Source organism: Apaloderma vittatum, unplaced genomic scaffold (assembly GCF_000703405.1).
Source record: "Apaloderma vittatum isolate BGI_N311 unplaced genomic scaffold, ASM70340v1 scaffold16410, whole genome shotgun sequence".
Classification (NCBI taxonomy): domain Eukaryota; kingdom Metazoa; phylum Chordata; class Aves; order Trogoniformes; family Trogonidae; genus Apaloderma; species Apaloderma vittatum.
Window position 1 is genome coordinate 61536 of NW_009695905.1, and position 20262 is coordinate 81797.

General features: G+C 40.5%; 1 protein-coding gene across 1 annotated transcript in view; it reads right to left on the reverse strand.

Moving 5' to 3' along the window:
* Positions 1–737: 737 nt before the first annotated feature.
* COL5A2 (collagen, type V, alpha 2) overlaps positions 738–20262 on the reverse strand; it is a gene marked incomplete at its 5' end in the record, with an annotated part of 30050 nt that continues 10525 nt past the window's right edge. Inside the window, 31 exons of the mRNA XM_009872683.1 lie at positions 738–952; positions 1780–2004; positions 2796–2983; positions 3812–4088; positions 4404–4511; positions 4827–4880; positions 5772–5879; positions 7187–7240; positions 7349–7456; positions 7759–7812; positions 7971–8078; positions 9050–9157; positions 9259–9420; positions 10609–10662; positions 10861–10914; positions 11022–11129; positions 11900–11953; positions 12716–12769; positions 12888–12941; positions 14420–14473; positions 14578–14685; positions 15546–15644; positions 16089–16133; positions 16449–16502; positions 17069–17122; positions 17623–17676; positions 17775–17828; positions 17939–18037; positions 18517–18570; positions 19239–19337; positions 20044–20097. Of these exons, the coding sequence (XP_009870985.1) occupies positions 806–952; positions 1780–2004; positions 2796–2983; positions 3812–4088; positions 4404–4511; positions 4827–4880; positions 5772–5879; positions 7187–7240; positions 7349–7456; positions 7759–7812; positions 7971–8078; positions 9050–9157; positions 9259–9420; positions 10609–10662; positions 10861–10914; positions 11022–11129; positions 11900–11953; positions 12716–12769; positions 12888–12941; positions 14420–14473; positions 14578–14685; positions 15546–15644; positions 16089–16133; positions 16449–16502; positions 17069–17122; positions 17623–17676; positions 17775–17828; positions 17939–18037; positions 18517–18570; positions 19239–19337; positions 20044–20097 (2907 nt within the window). The remainder of the gene's footprint in view (positions 953–1779; positions 2005–2795; positions 2984–3811; positions 4089–4403; positions 4512–4826; positions 4881–5771; positions 5880–7186; positions 7241–7348; positions 7457–7758; positions 7813–7970; positions 8079–9049; positions 9158–9258; positions 9421–10608; positions 10663–10860; positions 10915–11021; positions 11130–11899; positions 11954–12715; positions 12770–12887; positions 12942–14419; positions 14474–14577; positions 14686–15545; positions 15645–16088; positions 16134–16448; positions 16503–17068; positions 17123–17622; positions 17677–17774; positions 17829–17938; positions 18038–18516; positions 18571–19238; positions 19338–20043; positions 20098–20262) is intronic.

The window sequence follows — 20262 nt, forward strand, 5'->3', positions numbered from 1 at the left end:
CTATGTAATGGCTTCTTAGATGGGCAAGTATTGGAAAATCAACAAGTATTGGCTTTAAGACGTATTTTTGAAGATCAAGGATAATTTAATGGAATTACAAAGATCAGTTGTGAGAAGTGAAGTCTGGCCTTAAAAATTTAATAAATGGGACACTCCTACTGAAAACTCCTATTTATCCCAGTCATATTTTTACTTCATAAATTACTCATGGCTATGGAATACTCTTCTGAGCAGGAAAGTGCAGGAAAGACAAGGCCAAACTAAGGTGATCTTGTCTGAAGAGATTTTCTTCTACAAAAGACATAGATTTCTGCAAATGGCTATCCCAGTGGCAACCACAGGAAGACAAACTGGGGTAGAGGGAGAAGGTGTGATTGAAACATAGCCAACAGTTCACAAAAGTGCTCTACTTTTCTGTTGTCAGTATGCATCCAAGCAAAAGAAATAATCCTTAGAGCTTTATGTAGTCTCACGTTAAAACTATTTTGAATACCTGTAAATTTCAAAATAATTGGGAAAAAAAAAAAAAAGGAAAAAGAATCACGTTAATTTTTAAAAGGTGGCCATCGATCTCCCAAAACTGCAGTGTTGCTCTAAAAAGATGATTTTGACCATTTAAAACGGAAGGTTTGTAAGTAAAATAAATATTCCAAAAGGAGGCCGGGCACTCAAAAAGAATCGTATATACAATGCTGATCCAGTATCAGCCATTACTTCAAGAGTCTCAGGATTAACTTCAACCAGTCTAAGTCCACGTGTTGAATTGCTGCTGTTGCCAGGTGGTGTGTTAACTTCCCCCCTTCCCTTACACAAAGCAAACTGGCCCGATTTCAACTCCAAACTCCTGGTCGGTACCGCCAACGTCCACCGGTGCAATGTCTATGATGGGTAAGCGTGCCACGTTCTGGGTTCTGTACTCAAAAACAGTCTTGCCCATGTTCCCATTGCGTTTCTGGAAAAAAAGGAAAAAAGAAAGAGAAAAATTTAGGCCAGAGCTCATGGCAGAAGCAGCCTGAATTCCAGCTGGCAAAACAGTCTTCGGTAAGCAACACCTCCCTGCCTGTGCTGCACTTTGGAGATTTTAAAATGCGTGTGTCTTGCTTTTGCAGGGAGGAACAGAGCCGTCAGATTGACATAGTGGGATTCTCCCCTCGAGCTGGATGGATTTTTCTTGATGTTGCAAAAGGTGTTAATGCGTGCCAGCGCACATATCGCGGGCTATCCTACTTGAAAGCAGGGAGTATTCTAATTTATTTCAACGGTAATTTTAGAAATACTTTGCCAGCATCTTGGACTTGGCTGAAAACACTACCGAACATGAAAAAAAAAAATACTACTCGCTATTTTTATGCCTACTAAGGATTTTTAGGGGGAATATTTACCTTTCCAACCCAGTCTCCTCCAGCCTGTTGCTGCAATAATCTCACCCAGCTGGCAGACAAACGCTTGAGGTTATCTGACAAATTTGTGTGATGTCACACAGAGGTAAATGCAAAATGGCAAGATAACATATCTCGGTACGCTCACTAGTAAGGAGCAATTTGTAAATACCCTCTAAATAATAAATACATAAATACATAAATAAATACCTCTCTACCACGTGACTCTCTAGAATTGTAGTAAAATACCTAGTTGATCAGCTGCTTCTACAATTAACAACCAAGTTCTGCAGCGTTTTAATTACTTCCTTCCACGGATTCCTTTTGAAATCAAGGAAGAACTGAACAAGGGAAAAAGACCTTTTTCTCCATAACACATGTCAACCCCACCCAAACTTACAGAACAGCTGTCGTGAAGAACGGTGTATCTGAATCGGCTGTTTCCTTCTGCTTTGATCTCCAGGTCGTTGGCCCCTTTCAGAATCACAGCTTTTTTCAGGTTCTTCGTCTGGTCATCCATGTACCCGACGCTGTTTTTACAAAGGTAAGTGATATTCTGGGAAGCTTCCTTCGATAGCAGGCGCAGGAATGTCATCTGAGTGACAGCTGTGTCCCCATACACAAACTGTGAATATAAAGAAATAGAGCTGATAAGGGCATCACTATTTTAACACACGAGTACTTAAATTATTCCCTATGTCCTTAATTTAAATTATTTCCTACAAAATAACAACTGATAATTTTTCCCGCAGTTTTGATTTGATGACCTAGGAATAAAACCAGCAAAAAGTTCATTAATTAATTAATTATATGCTTTGCACAGCATGAGCTTCTGTTATTTGGCAAAAGCATTAAGCCTACTTTTAGAAGTTACCACAGAGGGAAAATCTGACAGAAAGCTGAGAGTAGAATTTTTATCTGCCTGGACACGGATGCATTCAGCACAGAGCATCTGACACATCTGATGACAACAATACATTTTTTAAAATGGATTAGCAGAGAGAATTTATAAAGTCAGCTTTATATTTTCTAGCTTTCTGGAAAAAAAAGGGACTGAATTCACTTAAACCAGCAGTGATTTGAATCATGTTTTAGGGTAAAAGTATACTTTTTAAAGGCAAGGATAGTGAGTCACTGAAGTACAGGGCAACAAAAGTTGAAGTTTTTGGCATGAAGAGAAATAAATCTCTTCCAGCAACAGAAATTTAGAGCCAATCCTGCCTCAGATGTGCTTAAACTGTTTCTCCCAGCTCTTTCCTACAATTGCTGTATGATAAGAACCAACAGAACATTAGCCAGCCAATCGATATTTATAATGTTCTGACTGTAGCAGAATCTGCTCAGAACAGAAGTTATAAACCAGAAGGGAACAAATTTCACAGAAGTCCATTCTGGACATCAAATTTATTTAGTTACCTGTGATCCCCTGTTCATATCGAGGCCATACCAAACGGGCTTTACATCAGCAGACTTGCTGGCCCACCAGGTTTTACGGGGTATAGTAGACGGGTTTGCAGAAATACAGGTCTCTCCAGTTTCCATGTTGCAATACACTTTTATAGCATCCTCAACACATCCCTGGTTAGGATCAATCCAATATTCACCTACAAAGAACATAAAATGGGATTCTGTTACTCAGATTCTTGTAATAACTGGGGGGGGGTGGTGAGCTCAGTCGGTTGGAGCGTGGTGCTGATAACACCAAGGCCGCGGGTTCGATCCCCGTTTGGTCCCCATGTGTTGCCTGATCTAGTTGAGACGCATCGCTGCCCATGACAGGGAGGGTGGATTAATTGATCTCTAAGGTCCCTTCCAGCCTAAGCCAGTCTAGGATTCTATGATAAAGAACACAAAGGCTAGAAGACAGTTTTCCCTATGTCTGAGAAACTGCTGGCAGCCCCTCTTAATGCTGACTTTGGAGGCAAAGCTTCAGGAAATGGGGGAAAAAGCTGGTAAGGCTTGCCACAAATGATCTCTACCTTCCAGTCCATTCTGATTTATCACTGGCAGTCCACAGAAATTAGGGAAAGCCCTAAATGTCATGTTAACACCTACGAACTGCTATGGAGCAGCAGCAGAGAACTCTGGCTGGAAAATCCTCACAGGTAATGTTTTGAGCTCATAGCAATTAAGCAAATATTCCCAATGAGTATGTCACCAGGGAAGTGGTAATCCGTGGGGAAAACACTTTCAGAAGTAGTGTTCCGCAGAAGTACAAAACCTTTCAGATTTTTAAAATACATCCCAATAAACAAACACGGGCTACGTTAGCATATATGCCTCATGGGCAAGAAGTTTTCAAGTTCCTAATGCGAATGTCAATTTAAACCACTAAATCTGCATTACAGGTTTTTTCCAGTGACCAAATGTCTACTGGAAAAATGATGGAATCACAGGGCAGCACAAAAAGGAGATGGTGTATTGATACACACCGCTCTTAAACTTCAGGTCATCACACGTTCGTGCTGGGTGTTTCTTTGAGCCATCTGGGCTGCGCATAGTCTCAATCTGGCTGCTCAGTGACTTCAGTGTGGCGTGGACCCCTGGGTCTGTTTTATTATGGTCATCTGGGGCTGCTTCATCTTCAGTAAACTCTGGAAGCGGATCTGCCATAGCATCATCATAGTGTCCCATGATGTCACCAAGGGCAGCAGTGAGATGGCCTGGAGGCCCTGGAGGGCCAGGGGGGCCAGGATCACCCGGTGGACCCTAAGGTTAAAATAAAAGGCAGCAGAGGCACAGCAGAGTAAATACTAAGCAAAATGATAGCAAAGCCAGCCACAAACACCCTAAACTTCACAGCCGTTGACTCTAACACACAGGGAATATCCAGATAGACATAAAAAAGTCACATTTCCACAAACAGGGGTAAGAGAATAGAACTGCCTTAATGGAAGGCACGTGTTGGAGAAACCAGATCAAATCTTACCATTTTTCTTGAGCTCATGAACGTTTTGAGAAAGTGATGCAAAAAATCCCGTTATTTGCAGGTAAACTTTTCCCTCCGTGTTCCCGTCAACTCACCTCAGGTCCAGCTTCTCCTACACTCCCTCTAACACCAGGAGGTCCAATCGGCCCAAGAGGACCAGGACTCCCATCTTTGCCAGAAGGACCAATGGGGCCTGGAGGACCCTAGAATATATAGGAGAAAGAAGTAATCTAGTTTAACTTTTTATAAAAGTTGTACAAAGTTATACAAACCAGCCCTTCGCAGGCAATATCTTCTCAGGAATCAAATGACCTTTTTATCTAGTTATAAAGCTGGTCAAAGCTTTACTGAATTAAACATGATGATGTGTCTCAGCAAAAGATAATAAGGTAATCACGAGAAGAAACTGAAGTCAGTAAAAGCCAGTGAAAGAGAAATGAAGCAGAAATAGAAATGTGATTGTGATTAAAAAAAATTTTAAAAAAGCAAGAAAAACCTTAAACCTGAAACATACTCACCCGAGGCCCAAAAGGGCCTGGAATGCCAGGACTGCCCTGCTCACCAATAGGACCCTAAACAGAAGAAATTATGCCATTACGACATTTAAAACATATTCCTTGAGTTTTAAGGAATCAGTGTGTGATACACACAGTTCTTTATGAACAGGCTTATAATATACACAAACAACAGGTAGTACCTTTCCCTCTTGCGATTCTTTTTCTTTTATTGCTTTTCTTGCTGTTTTGTCACAAAACCAGCAACAACTATAATTATAATTTAAATTAACAGAATGAACTGGTGCCTGGCGATATATTAAGTTGTTTCTACAGAAAAGTCCTGCTTTCGTGACATTGAAAATCAGACTGGTTTATAAAAGAGCAACTTGCAGCACTGTTACGAAGTGGAAAGATGCTTTGAGTGTTGGAGTTTTCATGTCAAAACTCCCAGATCTTACACAGGATCAGTGAAGAAATGTAAAAAAAAGTTTTCCACGGCATTCCCACTCAAGTGCCACTGAAATCACTAAGCTCTTGCAAGTATTAGCAAGATATACGATCCTCGTGGTATTTTGCTCTTGATTCCTTAATGGTAAAGAGTTTGAATATGGGCAAAAAAAGCATTTCACACTCTAAGATGCTCATTTGAACCAATCAGCTTCTGTTATCATCCTGTGCTGATAGGTGACAGACTTCCAATGACTGGTCACTGCAGGACTGGCACAAATGGAACCAGAGCAGGAAAACACGTATCTTGCGAAGCACAGGTTTACACATTTAATTTAAAATTGCCTTAAAAATATTAGCAAGTACAGATGGCCATGCCACTCACAAACACCTCGTGGGGAAAAAAAAAAAAAACAACTCATGTTTGCTTTTCTTCCCCCTCATTTTAAATAACTATTTTCCTGACACGTTATTTAACTATCAAGGAAGTAAAATTGCAGTAGAAACAGAATGACTTACAGGAGGACCAGGAAGACCTTGAAGCCCAGTGAAACCCCTGTGGCCTTTCTGGCCCCTATCGCCTCGATCTCCATTGTCACCTTTGTCACCACGAGGTCCTTGGGGACCCTGTAAATATCAGAGATGGAATATAAAATTCTGAACTGGAAAAAAAGCAATCCCAACCTCAAACCCCCTTCACTTGCACTTAGACACTAAATTCAGGCCTCCTTCACTTCTAAAGGAGGTGATGCTGGAGCAGCTCCAAGAATCTTATTTTTTTACCAAAGAATAAATAATTATGGAAAACTGTGTTGTGATTAATTATAGTTGTGGCAAATTTAGTCTATTCAGCTTCATGATGCAGTCAAAAAGAACTCGTAATAATCACGCTCAAGAACTTACACAAATTTTTTAAGATTAAGAAATTTCTTTGCCTTACTAGATATGGCAAATGATTTTCATAGATGTGAGAGATTCCCAATATTCCAACCTCAGACTCATAATAATAAAATTTATTTTCAGTACGAAATCCTCCATGTTGCATTTTTTTACTTCTCACAGCTCCTTTCACCTTCGCTACAATTGAAGTGTAAGTGAGGATACATTCCCTAAATACAGACAAAAAATCAGGCTCCCCAGTCCAAATGGCTTGGTTTTGTTCCCATCGCAATTTCATTCTTAGTCCTTTTGACAGTTTCACGCTTTGCATACTGATTCAAGAATCATTGGATAAAAAATGGCTTCTGCTTTCAATTCTCTATTTCTCAGCCCAAACTGCATGCAAAATTTCTCAGTGCTAGATTCCACATAGTTTATCAATGGCATCACTATCGCCAACTGCTCAATAAACTTTTCCTGTCTCTCAGATGACATCTGCTTAGGGACAGGACAACATTCTTTTCAATTTCCCAAGTTTGTAATTAATTCTTGTTCCAGGCTTGGATTGTAAATGAGTTATGCAACACACAAAGAACGGGGTTTGTTTGTTTTTCCATTTGGGCTGAAGTCAGAATCTCATGAGCTGAATTAGGGCAGTTGCATGGGAACAGGTGATCGTGTTATATTTCTGCCATTTCTATCTAAGTATCTGCAGTTTTGTTCAGCAGTCATTTCTTCTCCTATCTGAATTGTCAAACACGGACTCCAGCCATTTTCTAACTAAGTCGGGCTCTACCATCATGCAGACAGCAACACACTCCAAATAAAGAGGCTTCCAAAGCATTTGCTCTTTCTCTGCAAATTAAAATGGTGTAGAAATACTCATGTAGTCAGATTTTCACAGCTTTGCAGCCCAGAAGACTACCTGCAGCCACACCACTGAAAGCTGAAGCCTTGTTTGCCATTCTAATTTGGGCTCAGCTTCTCACACGCTTTCCTCTAAAAAAAAAAAAAAAGTATCTCAGATAAAACCACGATGACCACGGAGAACTTACAAGCAAACCTCTTTTTCCTGCACGACCTGGGGGACCCATGGGACCTCGAGAACCCTGCGATAATTGCGTAGAGAAGAGACGTGAAACAATGCACAAAAGCATACACGGTAGTTTTTTGATAAACAAAGTAATTTTTTTCACACAAAAAGAAGTCTCACTTACTGTTTCACCTCTTTGCCCTGCATCTCCTGGAGGGCCAACAGGTCCTGGAGCTCCTGGACCTCCTGGGGAACCTGGTAAGCCTGCAGGGCCAGGTTCTCCACGATCACCCTGCAAAACATAATTTCAACATTATTTAAGGGGACTGGACTAGACTCTAGCACTGCTGATCTCTTTTCTAGCAACTGCAATCTACTAAGATACTCCGTAAGAAGTTGAGTTTGAGTTTGCGGAGGCAGGTGTTCTTAGCTTCTTCAGGCTTCCTGAATTTTGAGAGGTACTACTTATTCAGAGCTGTGATGTGCTTTCACAATAATTTGTCTATTCAAGTGAATCGAATGAAGAGAAAATCTACACTAAGTCAATGAAAAACCAGAGATTTTCAGGAGTTACTTAAGAGTATATATCCTTACACGTTCTCCAACAGCTCCGTCTCGTCCGGGGGTACCATCGTTACCAGCAGGTCCCTAGAGGTATGGAATAAAAAGAGGGCTATTGATTAGCTCTGTAATCTTACATCTCTGTAAGAAGAACTAGAAAGTTTTTCTCCACCTCTAACTTCAAGTCAAGGAGAATAACCACTACACTGTCTTTTTCTTTCATGTTATGAGGTTCTAACACTTACTTCTGGACCAGCTTCACCTACAGGTCCAGTGGCACCTGACTGGCCAATAGGTCCTGGTGGACCTTTATCCCCAGGTGGTCCCGTGGGACCCTGTTTTCCTGGTGTACCCTAAAAAAAAGACAAGAAATATTATATCAAAATTTTAAGCACAAAACAAAGAAAGCCCAAAAACGGTGCTGCCTGAGAAACACTACTCATTAATCCAGTCTGAAGTTAAATCAAGATTTGTAGCTTCAGAAAACTCAATAACTAAGGAAAGTTATCTGAGAGGTTTTGAATACATATTTGAATTTATATTTAATACACTGCATATTTTTAAGCAGTTTAATTGGGTTAGTTGCTTTGGAATAGGCTTCTATTGACTAGAAGCTGCACTTGGAAGTTAGTCTGGTAGCAACACACTCCCTTGATGTATGAATATGTCTGATGGTATTATCTGCAACAGCCGAGAACTTTTTGACTCTGGGAAAATTTAATGCAGTTTGAAATAAATAGCATGTTTGTAGGGTTTTTTTGTCTGTCTCAACACCAACAATTCTTGTTAACCTTGGAATAATTCAGGCCAACTTTAATTATAAATTGACTTTATGGATCTAGTGGTAATGGTAGATCCTCCACATCATCCATTTTAATAACAGTCTTGATCTCCTGGATCATTAGGCTTTCCAACAATTATAAATCTTACATGAAAGCAAAGAGAGCACATACGGCAATTTGGAAGATGGTAGTTGACAATTTATGAAATAGCAGTTACAGAGTATTTCCTCACATTCGAGTGACCTTTGGGTACCTAAATAGTCTGGGGTTGTTTTTTTTTTTCTTCAAGTATCCAGTTTTCAACCAAATAGGAACATTTCAGCCAGAAGTCTTCATGCTATTACCCACTTACTCCTAATTCAGGTTCAGAACAGACACAAAACCTCCCACCTCAGGCATCTGCATGAAGATTTAGTTATTTCCGATTCTCTCCTGTAACTGGAGTTTTCCAGCTTTCTCCCCACGCTACGGGGCACTCTGCTTCCTACCCCAACAGTGAGGGTGCTCAAGGTTGGCAGCACGCCAGCTTGGGCGTTACTTACCGCGGGGCCCGGCAGCCCTGGCATGCCCCTTTCCCCTCGCTGTCCTGGCATGCCAACAATCCCTCTTTGACCAGTTGTTCCTGCAGGACCGGGAGGACCATCTGGGCCCTGAAATCCATCAAGAACAATGTTACCGTCATTTCCATAGCCATAAGTGTAAGCAACGAGGGTTGGCCTAGGGAGAAATTGTCACGTCAAGGAGGACGTACTGGCTGCCCGTCTTCTCCGGCATCACCCTTGTCTCCAGGACCACCAGGAGGTCCAGCTGGCCCGCGGTCTCCCACACGGCCGTGAGAGCCAGGATCTCCACGAAGACCTGGGGGACCTTCTTTTCCTGGCTCACCAATTGGTCCAGCAGGCCCCGGAGCTCCCTAAGGAGATTAAAACAGCTCGTTACGTTGGCCCTTCTGATTGGGACAATTAAATTCTAAGGACTGTGTCTTGATTACCTATAAACATGCAAACTCTAAGGAAAGCCCACTGTGAGCTAAGAACTACAATCACCTCATTTATGATCAAATAAATGAGATGAAACACCACCTCATCAACTTACATCCAAGCTCCACCCCATTCCTCGCAATTTGCAATTCCAAACTCCCTCCTTTAAATGGCACTCTTTCATCTTTCTTCTCTTCTCTTCTCTTCTCTTCTCTTCTCTTCTCTTCTCTTCTCTTCTCTTCTCTTCTCTTCTCTTCTCTTCTCTTCTCTTCTCTTCTCTTCTCTTCTCTTCTCTTCTCTTCTCTTCTCTTCTCTTCTCTTCTCTTCTCTTCTCTTCTCTTCTCTTCTCTTCTCTTCTCTTCTCTTCTCTTCTCTTCTCTTCTCTTCTCTTCTCTTCTCTTCTCTTCTCTTCTCTTCTCTTCTCTTCTCTTCTCTTCTCTTCTCTTCTCTTCTCTTCTCTTCTCTTCTCTTCTCTTCTCTTCTCTTCTCTTCTCTTCTCTTCTCTCCTCTCCTCTCCTCTCCTCTCCTCTCCTCTCCTCTCCTCAGGTGCACAACTACCGCTAGAAAATTCTCTCTTGCCTGTCCTTTCCATTGTTATCAAGCTAAAGTCCATATTCCAGCTTTTCATTCATGTTGTACAAATTAGTGTTTTAACGGACTTCTGCTCATTTCTCAGATACTTTTAAAAGACTTCACACTTATATTTTGTTTTTCATAAACTTCATCTTTTGATGACTCATGATCGCAAGTTATTTTTCTCATCAAAACATTAAAAGGCCTTTCAAGAGTGTGCCACAGCTCCCTGCATGGAAATGGATCCCCACTTGGTGATCCACAGATAATTTTATCTTCCTTTTTTAGTGTTTATGAAAATATTTAAACACAATTTTGTGGTTGTTTTATTTTGTAGTTTGGGGGGGGTTATGTATTTTAATGGATTGGTTTTATTTATTTTAATGGATCTTATGTGTAACTCCACCAATGAGATAACACCGTAGAGGCTTCTTCCTTTTCTAAAAACTAACTTCACCACTGAAGAGAAAAAAAATAAAAAGTACAGGAAGATAGAGGTGGTTGTTTTGTTCCCGTAAGCAACATTAGGAACATGACAATTGACTTACAGTAGGTCCTGGAGGCCCAACTCTTCCAGCAGATCCTGGGAACCCAGTAGCACCCTATAAAACATTTTTGTGACAACTTTATTAAAAGAAATACAGCACTGATTACCTTAAATGTTCTCAGATAAATTGGTGAGTGCATGTTACAGTTACAGACTGCGAAAAACAAGCTGAGATGAGGAACGATACACATATTACATAAAATCCAGGATTAGATTATCTGCAGTCAAGTCACAGAAAATTAAATCTACTTACAGGTGGACCCTGAGTTCCTCGACCACCTTTCAGACCAGGGACACCTGAAGGGCCCTAAAATAAAAGGTGAAAGAGAGGGACGACAGTGAGCACCCTGGACATTTTATATAAGCAAGCTCAGCTTATGCCACCGGGTCTCTGAAGATGTCATTTCTACTTACTGGTGGACCAGGAGACCCAGCAAGACCCTGTGGTCCTGGAGACCCAGCATCTCCTTTCTGTCCAGGTTCTCCAGGTTCACCTTTCACACCTGGCTGACCATCAGGGCCCTATAAGAAGAAATATTTACATGAGACATCAGGTCAGAGAATACCAGATCTTTCCAGCCCTGCAGGGTAGTTTTGTAGGGAATATCTAGAAGGCACAAAATAACAGGAGAACAAATCAGCCAAGAGAACGATGCATTTACTTGATGGCTCAATTCAAAAGAACTGTAATGGTTCAGCATAGATTTTTTTTTCCCTGAAGTCTGTGAAATCAGCATTTCCATTAAAAATATCGTCTTATCTAACTCATATTTTTCTTTCTTTTAGATTTTTTGTTTTCCTCAGCAGCTAAGAGCAAAAGGGACTGAACAAACATTGCCTTTTCTATTCTGTTTATTTTATTTCCACCAGTGCCTGACCCTTTGTGAAAGGTGTGAAGCACTTAGGCTGGGGGAAAATTTGGGATATTCACTGGAAAACTCGCTTCCATTTGGTTCATCAATTCATTCCAGCCTTCACTATCCATAGAGCAAATCTTCACTACCTTTATAACTTGTCTCATTTTAATCTCAAAGGAGCCACATAGCATATTCAGGAAAAAATGAAATCTGGTGATAAAACTACGCAATCTTAACAAAACCACTTTTCAAGTCTCTAAGGTATATACTGGCCCTTTTCTTTACTTGATATGCTGATGGGAAAAAGAAACAGCTCTTTTTTTCAACAAAAATGTGATTTATGGTCCAGAACATTGCAGTATTATTCATAACGAAGGAAATCAAGTATGTCAAAGCATGGCTAAAAGAAACTCATTAGTGTTACAAAACACATACCGGAGGTCCAGCAAAACCAACAGCGCCAGTTGGGCCATTTTCTCCTCGGGAACCCTGGTCAAAAAGTTTGAAATAATCATATTTAACATAAAAGTCTTTCTATATACAGCATAATTTGCAGTTAAATGTACAAGAAAGGAAGTTAATTCTTCACTGTCGTAAGCATGATTGTATTCTCACCCTATTAATCAGGCTCAAATGATCTTTTAATCACAAAATGAACAAAGTTAACTATGGTGTTAGAACCTGCCATGCATTCCAGGCTATATGTATACTCTCAGAACTTAGAGATGGAAAGCTTGTGCAAGCACTAACACCACAATAGGAGAAATTCTGCTCACAACCACTTCCCACGATAGGAGGATTAGCTGAAGCACACAAACGTTATGCAAGCCACCACTCCGAGTCAGATAGACCAGAAAAATAAAGAATAGTTCTAAGCTGTATTCTTCCACAAGGCCAAAGGGGCTATGAGCTGCTTCAGGGGAGCTTTCCACGTAACGTTTGTCTGGAAAAGGAGCTGGCTGAAGGCTGCCAAGCTCCAGCACTCCCCAGAGAGGTGGAAGCTATTCCAGTTTACACTGGAAATGAGGCTGGTCTGATTTATGACAGAGATGTAATCAATTCCAAGCAGTATTAAGGATCTAGAAGGGCTGAACCTCTAACTCCCTAATCAAAGTGGACAGCATCAAGACTACAAAGCAAGGGGAAGAAAAAGATGAAAATTTAGCAGCAAACGACACAAAACCTGGAATTTGGATCAGCATTAGATATTGGTAAGGTGTGCCAGGCAAAAGACCGAACATGTTAACTCACAGGGTTTCCACGGGAGCCGGGAGGACCAACTAGACCTCGAGGACCTGGTTCACCCTTAAAATAAAATTAAAAGTTATTTCCTGAGTAACTTATTAGACAAGTAGCAAAAGTGCCAATGAAGTACAGTAATATTAAGAAACTTCAGCAGGCAATGGCATATAAATCTGTTTACCTTTTCACCGGTGGGACCTGCTGGACCCATTGGGCCTATTGGACCAGGAAGACCCTTTGGAAGAAATGAAGATAAAGGAAGTTAAAAAATAAATGCTTCAAAACTCTTAGTTTAAAACTTCTCATATGTTACTACTTCCATATGCTTTTTCATTCCTTTAAATCCTTCTCCTTTATCTCTGAAATATTGCCGAGACTTTTTTATCCCAAATTTACTTGCACTTCCTCTCTTCCCTTGGATACCAAAATCCCAACATCTCAAATGCCTTCCTTCATTCTGTCTTTCTTCACAAACTTCATCTTCTACTTATTCATCTGTGCCTATGAACAAGGCCAACGATAAAAAAAGCCCTGGCTTTATTCTGCTCTCTCATGAAGAAGCAATGACCTTTTTTCCCCACTTGCACAGAAGCTTTCTGTTTGTTTTATGTTAGCATTTCATCGCTTAATTTTAATGTGTCCATCATTACTTCTGAAGATTAATTTCATTTTTCTCTTCATAGGGCAGTTAGGCAGCACTATTCATATATTACCTTCTTTACTATTTAGATATTCCAGTTCTGATTCTCCTTCACTAGAAGCAGAGTGCCACAAACCTGTACCAAGTTTCTCTCAAACAAAACTCCCCCTCCCCCAAAAATCTGCACTGTAACTCAATTCAAAGTGAAAGGAAATACAAAAAAGACAACATTAATGAAGGATATTGTGTCACCATCAATGCTGTAGCGATGGATAGCAGAGAGAGCTACAGATATTTAGCTTTAGAAGAGGGAGGTACCATTACTTTATCTACTCAGTAGTTACTGTAAGCTGTCACCTTACAATAACTAAGAACTGTTCTGTATCTTTGGATACTACCTGACTTACAAAGAAATTACAGCTCAAACCTGCTAATTGCGAGTTAGCTCTTCCGTGTGCCAGGGTGTCTCCCAAAAACTTCTCCTCTTTAACTAGAAATTTATATCCAGTCAGAATCCTAACCTTTCCTACATATCTCTGATTCCCAAATGCCCAGCAGTTAGTACTCCAACCAGTTTGCAAACCCCAAGAATCTCAGATAGATGTGATTTACAAAAACACTAACTCCAACAGCTTCTGGGAAGAAAACACAGTCAGCGCATGTACAGCAAACCCAGGACATTTGGGATTATCGCAGAGCTGGTCTATGCAGAAGCATAGGTGCAACATGTCTTGAATCTATCAGATTTATTGCATGTGAGGAGACCAAGAATCAGAACTGGGGGGTTTGCTTTTTGGCTGTTGACCTCTGCCTGTCTCTTTTTTTCATGTTTTTTCATGTCAGCTTGGCAGAATCCCAAAGGAACACACCACTTCTAGGAATCCTTTCCACTGACATCTTAACTCCCGTTATTGATTATACGAAACACAGACTTGGAACACAGACATCCCAGAACATGGTGCACAGCAGTCCTGAAAAACTCGAAGTCCAAATTTGGAGAGTAGTGGGTGAGAGCACGCTAAAAAGTACAGTGTGTGGAGAGGAAGTCAAAAAAGAGCGATAGATTTACTTACTCTTGCCCCGTCGTTACCAGCTGTACCTTCAGCGCCTTTCTCACCTATGCCGCCCTGCGGAAAATATCAGGAAATTATCAGTGGCAACGCTGAGGAGCTGATACCCTGGTTAAGAGACGGGTGATTTCACCCAGCTCCTCAGAAATAACCAGACTTACCCTATCACCCTTGGGGCCTGGGGTTCCAGCAATCCCTCTCTCTCCAGGCATACCTTGAAGACCCGGCGGTCCTGGATCTCCAGGCGTCCCACTTGGTCCTGGGCTTCCCTGAAACAAAGAAATTACAAGTTGCTGCCTATTCATCTAAGAAGTATCTTTGTGTCTGGGCTGCGGAACACACTGTGCCTGTGTTGAAGTCTCTGGGGCACAGATTTAAGTAATAATTTTCTCTTGAATTTGGACTTTATTCACGTCCAAATACTTTTCTTTTCCCATTGTGTTACTCAGGAAGTTCAGTTGTAACACTGCAGTCCTTCCAAACACATAACTATTTACTCAGTGCATACTGAGGATCAGAACAGGCAAAAAAAAAAAAAAGGAAGCTCAAGCATCTTTCCACCTTTACCTTGATGTCACGTGGCTTTATTACACAAAGTAGCTACAAGCAGAAGTTGCCAGAGGCAGAGATTCTTTAGTTAGGCTTTGCTTCTCACCACTCCCATCTATTACAGGTCCCACATTACTAGAAGCAGTCCCTAAGTGAGGTGACCTTCCTAGGCCTAATTCAATCAACCACAGGTGAAGGAAAGTTTTCAGCATTTTCTTTTAAACACTCAACCCTGCCAAGTGTCTTGTGTAAACTGACATGGCTCTTAAAATATTCCTAGAGGGTTTTCTGCAGTTCTGAAATGGCTTTGCCCAGTTCTGCTGTGAAACACAAAAACCATTTTAAACTTCACACCTATATAAATTAATATAAAATGTGATTTCTCAACATTTAGGTATCTTGCAAGTTATTAATATGGTTATACTGGAATAACTTGTGTAACTAGAACCCTTATACAAACAAGATACTTTTCATTAAAAGATACTCCTTTTATAATAAAAAAGCTCTTTCTTAAGTTCCTGCAAATGAGCAGAACGATGCATTTCATCACTGCAGAAACACGAGTCTCCGTTCAGCTTACCTTTGGGCCATCAGGACCGTGACCTCCAGCCATACCCTTTTCACCTGGGAGTCCTGACGCACCTGGTTCTCCCCTTTCCCCCGGATTGCCACGTTCTCCCTACAAAATGGAAAATTATTGCTTATGTAGATGTCAGAGTACAACTCTGGTAGGCAAAATCCTAAATAAGTGCAGCACCACTATTTGAACAAAGAGACTGTGAACAAATTCTAGGAGAAGTGATAGGGAAAAAAAAGAAAACAACCAAAAAAGCCCCAACTTTATGCTTGTATTTTTAAAAGTAGAGGAAATTGCCTGTTGCTCAGCAAACTAAAATCTGTCATTTCACAGCTGTAAACCAAACCATTTAGCAGCTAGTACTCAACAGCACTTCACGAACTGCAAAACCACTAAAGATGGCAGGTTTTACAGAAACTTACTTAAAACACATCCATGTTTACAACCATTTTGTTGATGGGGATAAAGTCAGATATTCTCTCTAACTCTTAAAGTCCATCATAAATATCAGTTAGGAATGTTGAAATTCTGAAAGAAAATACCTACCCTAGGGCCCAACGGACCAACAGCTCCAGGATCTCCAGGCACACCCTAGGCAGAACAGAACTCACCATGAGAATGAAAATATTATTCATAGCCTTTTAGTTAGGGAAATTAGAGATACACGTTTTTATTTCCAAACTAATGTTAATACAGATGGCTAGTTCCAAATATTATCTGTCCATGACAAAGAGGATACAGTCCAACTCAGACTAAGAATATGGTCAGATTCTAGTAATTGTTTTATCCAAAAGCAGTTCTCAAACCACATCAGTACACATTTCTAAACAGAGTGGGGAACTAAGTTCTTCAAAAAGGTAAAATGACTTTATGAAGTGAATTCTTGCTAAATTACACAGAAATTACCTGGTCACCTGGCTTTCCTCCCTCACCTGGAGGGCCTGGTGGCCCAGGCAAGCCCTGTAAAAAAGGCAAATAAGACGGTCATTAACATGACAGAAAAATATGTAAATCCAGGTTTAATTAAGACACCAAGAATATGAAGGTAGTACTGTACTTAGTGCAGGAGTATGGTCTCTGAGATCCCTGAAAGAAACAGTTATGCAAATATTTCACCAAAGTGTTCCTCCTCTAGATGGGATGGTAGCCCTTCTTTAACGTTTCTAGGACATATGTGTATCAGCTCTAAAAATAAAGTTCCCTATAAACGGAGATCAACTTAATTAATACTTCATTATCAAAACAATTCTTTGGCTCTGTGTTCAGAACATCTTTGGAAAATCTCCAAATTAAAACCAAAAACCAACAAAGGTTTTCTCAAGGGATACAGAGCTGGTATTTAAGGCTTTGCCAGTTCAGCTGAGCACACGGCTGCAGGGAAAGCCAAGTACCACTAATTATTCTGAGCAGCATCGCCTTAGTTCTGAAGCTGTGCTTTGTTAAACTACACTTGATTGCATTTCTCCACTGAAGAGACAGCTGTTTGTTGTGTTTTAAAAAAGAAACAAACACATAAATACACGTACCTGAAAACCTGTAGGGCCTGGGGGACCTTGTTCTCCTCTTTCTCCAGCCAGACCCTACACAAAAGAAAGTAACAAGCATACAGTAGAGGAATATAGGCAGGGTCTACAATTTTTCTTCTCTCTGACTACGTATATTTTCAATTATCTGTTTGTTCATTAGATATTTTTAGTTACTCCAGGCCAAATTATACCTTATCTAAAAGATGCAATAAGAGATATCTTATTTCTTTAAGATCCCCTCCCTAGAACTTCTGTTCTGACAGGAAAACACTCAGTTCCATTGAAACCAAGGAAGCTAGGAAAGTGAACTTTGAGAGTTTTGCTCCTTGGGCTGTTTTTGAACATGGTCAATAAAGAGAATTAGACTACCAGTATGTATAATTTCCAATGTAAAGCTTCGCACTTTTCTAGGAATTTTTTAATTTTTTTAGATCCTGGGATATTGTTTGGAATCAACCACTGGCATGAAGATAGACAGAAAAAAAAGAGAAGAAGCAGAAAGAGTAATGAACAGATGGAGTGTCAGGGAAGCAGAGAGATAAAAGTTGACTTACTGGTGGGCCCACGGGCCCAGAAGGACCGACTTCTCCATCTTTACCAGGGGCTCCCTAAAAGAAAACAACATAGGAAGAAGTCTTGTATAGTGCCCATATATAACAGAAAAGCATCATTTTCTGTAATCACTGCAAATAACAGTCGCACTCACTCTCTGTCCCGGGACACCTGCATTGCCTGCTTCTCCAGGTTTTCCAGGATCACCCTAAGTTGCAGAAGTAAAAAAGACTATTTTAAGATACCGTTTTCTTCCTTTAAATATATATACAAGTATTTAAAGTTAAACAGAGCTTGGGTACCAGGTGCCATACTCACACTACTGCCCTTTGGGCCAGGAAGGCCCATGCTGCCTGGCTGGCCTCTGATTCCTATGGAACCTGCTGGACCTGGACGTCCATCTTCTCCAGGAGCACCCTTCGGAGAGAAAGCATTTTGCACATTAAATATAAATATAGTTATTCACACGACCCTATTTATCCAGGGAAAGTGTTAATATATATATAAAAAAACATTAACCTGGTTTGGTGCTATAGTTATCAGTCAAAATTTCTCCAAAGCTGACACAGCTTTAGCCTCGCTGTTCAATTTAACTAAATATTATGCAACCTAGATCACTGAGCCACTACGGACAAATACTTTACCGACCCCTTGGAGAGACAGTTAGAAAATATATTTAGTTCAAAATGGTTTAAAAACATTGCAGTAGATGTTAAGCAACAGACACAGCTGCACAGACGAAACTAAAGGAACACAAGTGCACTAATTTTGGAGTCAGGAGTCTAAAGTGAACAGTTAAAAGATGAACTTTCAGAAATTAAGAAAATTCAGCTTAATAAAAGAGATTTCAATGAGCTGTGGCATTAATGGAAAGGCATAACTTTAGTGTCGCTTACCAAGGGGCCTAGTTTTCCTTCAGGCCCTTGAACACCTGGATTTCCTGTCAAACCCTGAAAGAGGGAATAATATTGGTGTGAAAGTTGTGCATATATTTCTAGAACAACAGAGAAATGTAAATAAATCCAAGAGATGCTCAGTTACTACCATAGTACAAACTCCCCTGTCTCAAAGGTCTTCATTTTACAGCTTCACCCACAACTATCTTTGATCTTCCTTTTTCCTGTTCTCCCTTTTCTTACTTTTACACCTTTTCAGCTTCTCACAGGCTTAACTTTATTTCTGTCAACAGGACACAGTGACCTCTATCACATCTGATACTTGCTGCTCCCTTTCCCTCCTGGTGTGCTATTCCAAACCCTCCTTAAATATTTTTCCTGACAAAAGTCTCTAGACGGCCCACCCCACTCAACCATGTGAAGTCATCACTGACCAGTTTAGCCAAGGTTAGCCTTCTATTAGTTTGCCCTTCAACTCACATTATTTCTGTCAACTATGTGCTTACAAGCACACTCCCCGGTCTCAATCAACTTCTCCTTTTTCAAGACAAGTGCTCCCAACATCAGCAGGAAAAAAGACAAGTATTTTGGCCTTTTCCCTTTAAGCAGCCTCACTGAAACACATCTGTCTTTCTACATCTTCTCAGTTCTGCAAAGTTCACCATTGCCTTTTGAAAACAGAAAACGCCGTGCTTTACGGAGCGTCGCGGTGAGTTCCTTACCCTTGCACCCGGGAGGCCAGGTTCACCGGGACGCCCAGGATCTCCTTGACCTCCTTTAGGACCAGAAGAACCTGCTGGACCACGCTCTCCTTGGGCGCCCTAGAAAGACACCAATGGGCTACTAGTTCACTGGTAGAGCAGTTAAATAAAAGCTAAACAAGGTATCTTTTACTAAGGACCTATTTTTGCCAACAGCGTTCCAAATCATTAATACTTTTAGTCGTACTTTTTTGCCTAAACTATTCCTTAAAAGTTGTCTCTTCCATAAAGAAAATTTGCCTAAGAATTTTATAACCCCTGGATTTTTACCGAGAAGTTAGAAATTTCCAGAAAAACAAGACAAATACATGAGGCACTTCCCCGTAAGTGTGATAATAGGAAAGCCAAAGCCAGATAAGACCATCTGTTCAAGGGATAAATCCAGAAAAACTGTCCCACACACAAAGAAAAGGTCATTTTTCAAATAGTTACCTACTATAGAGCAATACATACAGCAATATAGTAGTAGAACAGGTCAATGTTTCTGATCAATTCACATTTCAGCACGAGGAAGCATTAAGTAAGGAACAAGCAAGCAAAGCTGAACAGGACAGGAAATGAAAGTGACTTTTGCAAAAAAAAATTTAGTCTTAAAACATTCACACCCCTTTTGGGCATTTGCCGCTTCCTTTTGATTCTGCTTCCAGTGATTTTGAGGACCTGCCTATTTGCTTGTTTTTAATGGAACGCTTTCTTTCTATGTATCTGTATGTATTAAAATTTAATAAATGCCCCCAGAAAAGATGGAGAATATAATTTCCTTTACCTTTGGTCCAGGCAAGCCATCCGAACCCGGAAAACCACGGTTACCAGGAGCACCCTAGGAAAAGCCACAGATTCAAAATGGTTATCTTAATTTTTACACAAGTTACTGCAAGTACTAGATTCATGGTTTGGGGGTTCAGTTTGTTTTCTTATAACTTTTTTACTTCAGTACTATCAGCTTGGGGTTTCTACCATTTGGAGAGACAGAAATATCAGTGTT